The following is a 12,420-nucleotide window of genomic DNA, read 5'->3' as shown; positions in this document are numbered from 1 at the left end:
TCACATTTTGCACCACAATTTCTCCATGGAATTTTTCATTTCTGAATTTCTCAAGGTATAGATCAAAGGATTCAACATGGGAGTGACAACTGTATAAAAAACAGCTATGGATTTGTCAATAGGCAAGTTAGAAACAGGTCGAACATACATGAAGATACAGGGCACAAAAAACAGGACAACCACCGTGATGTGGGAGCTGCAGGTGGACAGGGCTTTGCGCCTCCCCTCCTGACTGTGAGTCTTGAGATTGTTCAGGATGACACCATAGGAGATGAGGAGGAGAATGAAGACCACCATACAGATGGCGCCACCATTGGCAACCACAGTGAGGCCTATGAAATAGGTGTCGGTGCACGCAAGTTCCAACAGTGGGTACATGTCACAGATGAAGTGGTCGATGACATTGGGGCCACAAAAAGGGAGGCTGTACGCAATGACAAGTTGAACAATCGAGTGTCCAAAACCTCCAACCCAGGCCACCACCAACAGGAGGATGCAAACCTGTCTATTCATGATGGTCAAATAGTGCAGTGGCTTACAGATGGCCACATAGCGATCATAGGCCATCACCACCAGAAGGAAGACTTCTGCACCACCAAGCAAGTGCTCTGTAAAGAGCTGGACCATGCAGGCTTGAAAGGAAATAGTCTTTAACTCACAGAGTAAGTCTACAATCAACTTGGGTGAAATAGTAGTGGCATACACGGCATCCGTGAGTGACAGGTATGCAAGGAAGAAGTACATTGGGGAATCCAAAGAGGGGCTGGAAATCACAGTCACCACGATGAGCAGGTTGCCCACCACTGTCACAATGTAGATGAGTGAAAACAGGAAAAATAAGGCTTTTTGCACACCGGGATCCTGAGTGAGGCCCAGGAGGACAAATTCTGTGACATTGTTCCTCTGTCCCATTTACTCTTCGACAAGTCTTACTTACTTCACAGATGAAAGTTCAGAAGAGCATGACCTGCCATGGAATTATGAACAGGACTATTCTCTTTTACGTCATACAGCACCATATCTTCTCCATGGTGCATCCACAGAAAATATTTAATTAATACTCCTGCAGTCCTCTACCTTTGAGCCCAACAGCACCTTTCTATTTTTCTCTTGAATGATCTTGTTAGTCTATGAAGTACAATATTCTCTCTCAGTCTTGGTGGATCTCTTTAGAGAAGAATAGGAAAACATCAGTCGTTAATTCATTTCAAGAGAAAAACTTTAAACAGTGTGTTATTACTTGAAGCAGATGTCAGCAAACACCTTGTGAAAAAGAGTTCTCCTTTTATCAAATTCACTAGTCAGTGGTACCAGTGAATCCTAAATTTATCAGCTACAATATTTCAGTCCTTGGAGCTGAGAACTGATAGAGAGGAACTTTACAATCTCAGGTGTAATAGTACCTGTCCCCTTATACCCAGTTCAATGTTTTGGCAACAGAGTAGAAAAGATCTCTGTCCTATATCAACATCTCACAGAATGTCCAATATTCATAGGTCTCTCATTTGGTCTCTACAGATTGGACTTAAAACCACATTATAGAGCTCAAATATTACTTAGCATGCTTTTGCCCATAGCAATTACTTTGCTTTATCCCTATTTACCTTACTACCATTCGCTCTAATTCAGTCTTTTTATCTAGCCTATAATAGTTTATAACACATTCACAATCACTATCATAATTTTCTAATAAATATCTTTACATGATCTAGAATAATCCATTAATGCCCATCAACTACTACACAGCCAGTTAGTACATGATTTAGACCTCTTGGGGTAACCATGTCTACTAAAGGAGGAAAAAATAGAAACTGAAAAGACAAGTCGAGAACAAGAGCATGTGGTCTTCTGTGTAATGGTTGCTTAGGTTCTGAGAGCTTCAGTGTCCTGATTTTTCAAAAGTAGCAGACTTAAGGGAAAACCCATACTCAAGGCTAGAACCCAGAGGTGTGCGTCCATTTCCAAATGTGATTACAAGTATGTCTCTGTTTGTACTTTGAAAAATTAAGGGAGTAAACTAGATAATTTCACATCCTTTCTAATGCATCTGCAACCGGACTAACTCATGCACACTTACCTTTCCTTAATCTGTATTTGTTCATGTTTTATCTTTTCATAGCCAAACAACAATTTCAAGCTTATTACTGTTCCTTATAACAATAGCCTATGGCAATATCTTTTTCCTTGGAAAGAAAGCCTAGCACAGCTTTGAAGCATACAGATTCTTGAGCCCTGAGGGAATATCTTAGCACACTGAGAAAAGTGCAGACTTGAGGCATATACTTGCTGAAATCCTAGTCTCCTTCACTTAGTCTCCATATGGCCTTGGGCAACTTAACCTCTCATTGCCTAAATTTCATCATTTTACTATAATGATATTTAATATATATATGTACAGATATATATATATATGTATATATATATATATATATATACACAACTATTGGTGATATTTAATTTGGATGAATGTATCTTGATAAGAAGCAACCAAGAAAATAGCATTACATGGACTTGGTGATGCCAAAAGACATGTCAGAAGAGCCTGAAGCTTCTTTAGAACCCAGCAATGACGAATCTTCTTGCTGTCATAGAATCAATGTTGGTTTCCTCTCATTCAGGATATCTGTAGCTGCCACTCTTCAAACAACAGACTGATACAGGCCCACCACCTGTAGAGTATAAAGGTATAAATTAGTTTATATTCAATTCTGTCTCTTTCATGTGTTCTTTTCTGCATGTTTTAAAGCACCTAGTAATTATCCCTACTGTATTAAACCAGACAAATCTGTTACCTTGATTAATAACATGCATAATGACAAAGTATAGCATTTCAAGGTTATGCAAACTAGGCCAGAATTTACCACAGATTGGATATTATGCAAACTAAAGGGTAATATAGCAGCTTTTAATTTAAATCATTAATACTTTCCTAGAAAAAATAATGATGAGGTTTGTAAGAAAAGATACTCATAGAATTTCAAAATATACTATAACAGTAACCAATTACTAAGTCTGAGAGACTGTAGAGAAAAGACTTCGCAGATCAACAGTTTCTCTATGGCCAGGCACCCATAGCTCAAGCCTATAATCCTAGCTACTCATGAGGCTGGGATCTGAGGATCACAGTTTGAAGCTAGCCAGGACCAGAAAGGCCCTGAAACTTTTATCTCCAAGTAATCACCAGAAAAGCCAAAGTAGAGCTGTGGCTCAAGTGCTAGAGCCTTATCCTTAAGAACAAAAGCTCAAGGATACTGCTCAGACCCTGAGTTCAAGCCTCAGGACCAGAAAAAAAGAAAAAAAAGATTTTCTATATGTACACACATTACATGCTTCCTGGGATAATTTGAAGTTTCACACACAAGCCTGAATCCAGCATTCAGAACATAAAAGACACTCTAAGCATTTATACTCTAAACACTTTGATGATAGGCAATTTTAACTTTTAGAATTCAAATATGTATAAGTGATTGTATTTCTTGGCTAACATATTATGTGATACATGATATCCCATAAACTAAAATTAAAAAATCCATTGGTTTTGGGGAGGTGTGGGGAGGGAAGAGATGGTAGGGGGGAAAAACAAAGGAGAGGGTAACAATGTTCCATAGGAAATGTACTCATTACCATACTCATGTAACGGTAACCTCTATGGACAGTATCTTTACAATAAAAAATATATATTGAAAAAATCCAATGGTTTATCTATATATTTCATTTATCATTTAATATCCGCAAAATGAAAACTAAACACTGACTGGACTATAATAATACAACAGACCAAATAGATAGATGATAAATGAGAGATGATAGATAATAGATTAGATAGATAGACAATAGAAGATAGATATATATAAATATAGATATATATTATACTATTTAATTTCTGTATGCTGCTATCTCAATTTTCCCAATACCAATACATCCTTTAAGACTAGCTGGCTTTTATTATATTAGGAATACCAAAAGAATATTTCAGTAGTATCCCTCTCTGGCATTTCACAAACTCACGTCTAGCGTCTTGTCTTCATTCCAGTTCTTTTCCTGAGAGTGACTATAGATCGTTCATGTACCTATGAGTCTTCACAGAACACATGAACATGTCATGCTGGCCAGTTGACATGCATCCTTAGCAAGTGTACCTACATGGAATCTTCCTTCATCCCAGTTTTTCAGAGAGGTAGTGTAGCCAAGTGAATATTTAAAATATATAGGTACACAAAGGTAATGCCAATACCTACGGTACAGGTAGCTTTATATTCTGAAAACGTCTTCACAGAAAAACAAAGATGCTATGTTGACAAAACTAGGTTAAACTACTGACCTAAATAACAAACATTAATCTGGCCAAACCCATTATTTGGTGGCACAGATAAATATTAATAGTAATAATAAAATTAATTATGTGATTTATCTTCTTTTCAGTCAATTGGGGTTACACAGCCAAAAGGAACTTTGCCTTAAGAAATGACAACAACATGTATGTGACTAGCTAACAAGTCATTTATCTATCTAGGTAAAGACAGGGATTTAACAATTTAGAAAAGTTGATGCTGGAGGTTCCTCACAACTAGAAGTAAAACACTTTAGTCTTCCAGTCATTCAAGTAGAATAGCATCTTCCTTTCTCCTTCCCAACTGCAACCATTTCTATCTCCACACACTCATGCCATGACATTGAAACCTTCCACAGACTTTCGTGAGCAATGGTGAAGAAAACTTGACGTGCCAGAGACAAAAGACCAGGTGAAGAGCTAGCCACTGAAGCTTGGGGAGAACTTCAGTTTCAGAGACTTCTCACATTGTTGAATCAAGAAAATCATTCTTTCATGCATATATACAAGCATAGCCTATAGTTTTTGCATCATCCTATTTTTAATAGATTAGTTTCTCAGAATATTTGGAACAAATTCAAATGAAGCAATCACTCCTTAATAGGTTTCTTTCCTAGAACAATCCCTAGAGGAAACAGATTTGGATCTTGCCGATGAAGAATACTGAATGTCAGGTGATATAAAACATATAATGTGAAATGATATAAGCTCTGAAGTTTAATGATTAATGAATTATGAGTTGTGAAGTAGGATGTATTCATGTAATGCTATTGAAGCCAGCCTGAAGGAGGAAGCAACTAACCCACCCACACCAGATCGAAGGACAGCCTGAGTAGAGTAGGGACCTCATCTAAGTAGCTCTGAGGTGCAGAGGCAGAAAAATTGGAGCTAGAGCAGCTATTGAATTTCTAATATCTGAAGAGTACAGTACTGCCCTGTGTGAGAACAATAATTCTGTTCACATAACTGAATTTGGTTCATTCAATTCCAATCCAATATTAATTTTTAAACTATGCATGACTCAAATGTTTTTTTTCTTTCTTGCTATTGTTTCTAACATATTTATAAGATATTTCTTTGTTGCATTGTATGTCCCTCCCCCACGGTATAATACCTGTTTTCACTGTATTTGATGTAGGTATAATTCGTGGAGGGGAAGGTGGACCTATTGCAACAATGAGATGTACAAGACGCTATGTCGAAAAAGGAACTTTACAACTTTGGCCCAGGGGTGGGGGGAAGGGGGACAGAGAGGGGGGCGGGAAATGGAAAGGGATGGTAAGGAGAAACAAAGGAGGAGGCAACAATGCTTGAGAAGAAATGTACTCATTACCTTGCCCATGTAATTGTAACCTGTCTGTATGGTATTTTCACAATTTAAAAAAAAAAAACTATGCATGAAAAATGTATTTTCCAAAGAGAAAGCAACACTTAAGAGCTTCTCCACTATTATTCTGTAACTTCAGCTTGTCACTGGCTCCACTGATCAAATGTCAAAACATGTTTACTTCACATTGGCTCTTCTGTGTCACAAGACCTGGGGGCAGGGTCACATTTGCATCTCTCTGAATCACCCAAAAATCTTTATCAGGTGCTGAACTCCACTAAATGGTGGTGGTTTTCAATTTACCTTGTAAATAGATAATCCATCAAACTCCACTGGAATAGTTTTGCTCTTAAGAGTTTTTATTGCTTAATGGTAAAAGATGCACAAAAACATTTAATTTAAAAGACTCACTTAATATGAACATATTTCTTTTGATTACATCACCACTTAAAGACAGTGACTCTAAATATAGTAAGGCACCAACCTGTGTGTCCCTCCATCTGAGTTCAAGACCTACTCTTGCTCTCCACTTATCTGAAGTGAAAGAACTTGCTCTAGTAGATGATACCTATAGTAGCCCATAAACTAAATTTTTGTCATAGAATTTTGTTGAAAACTTAAATGATATCATGTTCCCAGCAATTAAGTAATGGAATTCTCAACAACCAATAGGAAAAAATCACAATAGAAGGCAGAAAGAATTTTGAATTTGATGATGATGAAACCTTGTAGCATAATCGTTCATGAGTCATGAGTTCATGAGTCTTCCTCACAAATTTTAGACAAATATGAATATTTTATTATGATATTATAAATCCTTGATTCACATTCTTGCTTCCTGTTGCTATTTAGATTATCTAAATAGTATCAAAAATTATTTTGATTGCATTATTGTGCATGAAAACTTCCTAATCCAGTATATGTTTAGTTTTAGGGCTAAAGGGTCATTGTGCTTGCAAAATACTCTTGAGCCTTTCAGAGAAAAGATAAATATGTTTGTTTTTCAACATAACGTCTTGTACATCTCATTGTTGCAATGGATCCACCTGTATCTCTATTTAAACAATTTGTTTTTTCCCTTCCCCTCCACAAATTATACCAACATCAAATACAGTGAAAACAGGGGTTATATCATGGGGAAGGAACATGCAAAGCACCAAAGAAATCATCTTATAAATATGTTAGAAACAATAGCAAGAAAGAAAAACCCTTTGAGTCCTTATCTTGGGGTTCATTTTGCCTAACATCAACTTATCTGAACTTTCCTGTTTGTCTCAGACATATACTAGTTATTGCAATAAGGAAAACCATGGGACCTATGTTTCTTTGGGCCTGGCTTACTTCATATAATTTTTTCCAAGCCTTTCCATTTCCTAACAAATGGGGCAATGTCATTCTTTCTGATGGAGGCATAGAATTCCATTGTGTATATATACCACATTTTCTTGGGGGGGGGGGGGGGGAAGGGTGGCGAAGGAGGGGGGGAGGGTGGCAAGGAAGCAACAATGCTTGATAAGAAAATGTGAACATAAGTTAGACTTCCATCAGCTAAGCTGGTTCTGGAGTGGATACATTCCTGGGGTGATGAGCTTGCTCTAGATTTTTTGTTGTTGTTGTTTTGTTTGTTTGTTTTTATTGTGAAAATACTGTACAGAGGGGTTACAATTACATGAGCAAGGTAATGAGTACATTTCTTTCTTTTTTTTTTATTGTGAGAATACCGTACAGAAGAGTTACAATTACATGAGCAAGATAACAAGTACATTTCTTATCAAGCATTGTTACCTCCTCTTTGTTTCCCCTTCCCATCCCTTCCCATACTCCCCCCCTCACCCCACCTGATCCTCCACCCACCCCCCCACCAAAGTTGTAAAGTTCATTTTTCAACATAACGACTTGTACACACCATTGTTGCAATGGGTCCACCTGTATCCCTAGTTAAATGATTTGTTTTTGCCCTTCCCCTCCACAACTTATACCAACATCAAATACAGTGAAAGCATAGGTTATACCGTGGGGGAGGGACATACAAAGCAACAAAGAAATATCTTATAAATATATTAGAAACAATTGCATGAAAGGAAAAAAAAAACAAAAAAACATTTGAATATTTATCTTGGGGTTCATTCCCCTAACATCAGCTTATCTGACCTGGTCTACTTGACTCAGACATATACTAGTTATTGCAAATAAGGAAACTATGGCTGCCCAATAAATAAGTGGGCTAAAGACTTAAAGAGAATCTTCTCTGAAGAGGAAAGAAGGATGGTCAATAGACAATGAAGAAATGCTCAGCCTCTCTAGCCATAAAAGAAATGCAAATCAAAACAACATTGAGATATCACCTCACCCCAGTTAGAATGGCTATAATCAAGAACTCTAATAACAACAGATGCTGGAGGGGAACCTTACTGCATTGTTGGTGGGAGTGTAAACTTGTTCTACCACTTTGGAAAGCAGTATGGAAGTTCCTCAAAAGACTCCACATAGAGCTCCCCTATGACCCAGCAATCCCACTTTTGGGCATTTACCCAAATGATCACCAACAAGACCATACTAAAGCTACCAGCATGACTATGTTTATTGCAGCATTATTTACCATAGCTAAGATATGGAACCAACCCAGATGCTCCTCAGTAGATGAATGGATCAAGAAAATGTGGTATATATACACAATGGAATTCTATGCCTCCATTAGAAAGAATGACATTGACCCATTTGTTAGGAAATAGAAAGACTTGGAAAAACTTATATTAAGTGAAGTAAGCCAGGCCCAAAGAAACATAGGTCCCATGGTTTCCCTTAGTTGCAATATCTAGTATATGTCTGAGTCAAGCAGAAAAGGTCAGATAAGTTGATGCTAGGGAAATGAACCCTAAGATATGTATTCAAATGTTTTTTTCTTGCTATTGTTTCTAACACATTTATAAGAGTATTTCTTTGTTGCTTTGTATGTCCCTCCCCCACAGTATAACCCTGCTTTCACTGTAAAAAAATTTTCTTTCACTAACATTTAAGATATATAGGGTTTTTTTTTTGTTTTGTTTTTGTTTTGTTTTTTTTTGTCGGTCATGGGGCTTGAACTCAGGGCCTGGGCACTGTCCCTCAGCTCTTCAGCTCAAGGCGAGCGCTCTACCACTTGAGCTACAGCGCCACTTCTGGTTTTCTGGTGGTTTATTGGAGATAGGAGTCTCATGGTCTCTCCTGCCCGCGCTGGCTTTGAACCGCGATCCTCAGATCTCAGCCTCCTGAGTAGCTAAGATTACAGGCGTGAGCCACCAGCGCCCGGCAGATATATGGGTTTTTAAAATCAAATTTCAAGTATACTGTATAACATGACTACTGAAGCTTTGTTTTTGTCTAATATTTCTGGCTTTTGCCCATTCTCCCATCAATGACAACTTCTCTCTACTCTTATTAATATGAGTATTTTAGATTCTTGGTATATATGATGTTACACAGCATTTCTCTTTCTGTGTCTCACTTATATTACATAGTGTAATGTCCTCCTAGTTGATCCTTGTTACATATGATAAAAAAATTTTACCTGAAGAATCTTAGAAACACAGTTCAGTGTTTGAATTTGGAAGTACCACTGTGAGACTAATGCAGACTAGGTGGCTTTATTCTACAGTTTTACCACTTTGTATGGATTCTAAAAATAAAAGAGTGACAAACAATACAAATATCAATGCAGATATTTAATAAAAATCAGGGTGGTGCTGTGAATATTTCATTCATTTATTAATTACATAATACTCATTGGTTCCTATTATATGCACATATAGTTTTCCAGATACAATAGTATAGTGACTAACTTACACCAAGAAAATATGTTAATGGCACAAACATAAGGGCTCATTCAGTAATTTTATTTGTCAGAAATGCTTTGGACGAAAACAAAGTCAGCATCAAACGTAGGAGGACTTAGAATTACAGTCCAATGAATCATGTTATAGTGAATATTGTACTTATTTATGATCCTGATATAGCTTTCCTTCTCCATAGCTTCTTCATGGCATTTGTCATCTCTGAGTTCCTCAGAGTGTAGATTAGTGGGTTCAGCATGGGTGTTATGACTGTATAAAACACACTCAATGATTTGTCAATGGGGAAAGTTCTAGCAGGTCTTGCATACATGAAAATGCAGGGAACAAAGAAGCAGACAACCACAGTAATGTGAGAGCCACAGGTGGAGAGAGCTTTCCGCCTCCCTTCCTTACTCAGGTTCTTTAGAGAATGCAAGATGACACCATAGGAGATGAGCAAGAGCAGAAACACAACCATACAGATGAGCCCCCCATTGGCCAACACTAAGACCCCAATGACATAGGTGTCAGTACAGATCAGTTTCAACAAGGGGTACATGTCACACATGAAATGATCAATGACATTGGGACCACAGAATGGAAGCCCATATATAGTGCTGAGTTGAATTACTGAGTGCAAAAGACCGCCAAACCAAGACAGTACAAGCAGCACAACACAAACCCACTGCCTCATGATAACCAAATAATGCAAAGGCTTACAGATGGCCACATAGCGGTCATAGGCCATCACCAACAGTAGAAAGACCTCTGACCCACCAAAAAAGTGCTCAGTAAAGAGCTGGATCATACAAAACTTGAAGGATATGGTTTTCTCCCCAAAGAACAAGTTAGAAATCAACTTGGGGGAGATGGATGATGAATAAATGATATCCACAAATGATAAACTACCAAGAAAGAAGTACATAGGTGAATCTAGGGTCTTACTGAAAGTAATGGTCAGGACGATGAGCAAATTCCCCACCATGGTCAGAAGGTAAAACAACAAGAACATAACACAAAGTACTTTCTGTTCTTTTGGATTCTGAGTGAGACCCAAGAGGACAAAGTAAGTTACATTGTTCCTTGGTTCCATTTCTTCTTTTCTTGGAGTTTACCTACAAAACAGTGCATTCTTAGAAGTATTTTCATCTTAATTATTATTTATCCTCCATTAAATATAGAGAGATAGAAATGAAGCATGTATCTGTTCTAAATACAAGTGTGATCAAGTTCCATCACACAGAGTTCCTCATCAAAATAATCAGTACAAATGTCAGAGTTCACAAATTTAAAGACAATTTAACAAGTCAGTATAAATATATTTATTTATTTATGCCATGGAGTAGATTTGCTATGGATGAATTTCTAAGTCACCTGAAGCTTGTAAGGCATCACTAAAGAAGGAATACTTTAGATGAGTTTAAAGGACAAGTGAGCTAACAGGAGGGAATGAAAATAAGAATGCCATGAAAAGACGTATCATGCACAAAGTCACAAAGACGTCCTCATGTAGACTCATTCCAGGTAATTCACATACTCATTATGGGAGCCAAAAATAACAACTATAATACCATAGACCAAAGTCACCACATTAATAACCACAGCTGGAAATTTAGAACAATGATTATCTTTTCTCCACGTTGAAATAGAATGTGTCTCGCTTCCATTCGAGACCTCAGCCACAGTATTCATATCTAGAAACATTCTTTTCAGGATGATGATGATGTCTGCATGTGAATTCTCTAAGACAATAGATGGGTTTTTTCCATAATTCTTTCCTAAGCCCTCACCAGAATTCTTTCATACATCGTCTTTGAGGGTGTTAGATTCTTCTACCATGAATCGCAGAACTTCCAGCAGCTACCCAATTCTCAATATCTGAGCTACTTCTATCTTGCGATGCATTATCAGCAGAACTCAGACTTTCACGTACCAAAGCTACATTCTTTTGCTAGGGCCTCTAATTGCAAAGAAGAAGAAACTAAGTAGTTTGGACAACAGAAATATATTGTCTCAAACCTTTACATGCCAGATATTCAAGATCAGGGTAGAGATAATACTGAGTCCTTCAAAAGATTATGAAGGAAGGAGCAGGTCCAAACCTGGCCTCTTTATTTATGGCTGACTGAGTGATCATGTGGCATTATCCTTGAACACATATTTCCCACCTAATAAGAACATCCATACACTGGATTGGAGTCACCCTTATGACTTTAACTTCATTACATCTACAAAGACGCTGTCCACAAATAGAGTCACATCCTGAGATCCTGGAGGTTAGCATATAAATTTTGGGAGTGGTGTGGAAAGAAGGAAAATAAAACTACACTTCTGGGGCTGGGAAGGTGACTCAGTGGTAGAGTGCTTGCCTAGCATGCATGAGGCCCTGGGTTCGATTCCTCAGTACCACATAAGCAGAAAAAGCCAGAAGTGGCACTGTGGCTCAAATGGTAGAGCGCTATCCTTGAGCTGAAGAACTGAGGGGGAGTGCCCAGGCCCAGAGTTCAGGCCCAAAGACCAACCAAAAAAAAAACAAGAAACAAAAAACTACACTTCTTTCACACGACATGAGGCATGAGCAAGAAATATGTGTCTCAGATATCCAACAGTCTCTACAACCTCCTTTAACTGTCCTCCTCAGGATCTGCCTCACTTCTCTGGACTATACAAGCTCCAATCACTCACAAATTGTGTCTCCACCACTGTTTCTCCTCCAGGGTTTTGTTTATGTTTTGTTTTGCTGAATGGCTAGAGTTTGAACTCAGCTTTGAACTGTCTAGGCAGATTGAGCTCTATCTCTAGCTTCTCTCCTAAATGTCAAACTAGTATCTGTTTAACATCCTCAATCAAATATTTATTGAGTATTTTGTAGAGTTGAAAGGGGTGATATCGATGGAGATGCATTTTATTTAGAGACTGCTCTGCAGATTGGCAACTCCTTTGTATACCTACTT

At 37.8% G+C, this 12,420-nt stretch overlaps 2 protein-coding genes across 2 annotated transcripts; both read right to left on the bottom strand.

The window, feature by feature from the left end:
- LOC122104963 (olfactory receptor 4A5-like) lies at nucleotides 1-912 on the bottom strand. The gene has a single exon (XM_042676017.1). The coding sequence runs from the start codon at nucleotides 910-912 to the stop codon at nucleotides 1-3; it is 912 nt and encodes a 303-aa protein (XP_042531951.1).
- An 8,720-nt stretch (nucleotides 913-9,632) lies between these two features.
- Nucleotides 9,633-10,559, bottom strand: LOC122105030 (olfactory receptor 4A47-like). Its single transcript, XM_042676120.1, has one exon. The coding sequence runs from the start codon at nucleotides 10,557-10,559 to the stop codon at nucleotides 9,633-9,635; it is 927 nt and encodes a 308-aa protein (XP_042532054.1).
- Nucleotides 10,560-12,420: the final 1,861 nt, after the last annotated feature.

Source organism: Dipodomys spectabilis, unplaced genomic scaffold, assembly GCF_019054845.1.
Source record: "Dipodomys spectabilis isolate Male_0828 unplaced genomic scaffold, ASM1905484v1 ptg000030l, whole genome shotgun sequence".
NCBI lineage: Eukaryota > Metazoa > Chordata > Mammalia > Rodentia > Heteromyidae > Dipodomys > Dipodomys spectabilis.
Note: the sequence above shows the minus strand (reverse complement) of the source record. Positions and strands in the feature narration are given on the sequence as shown.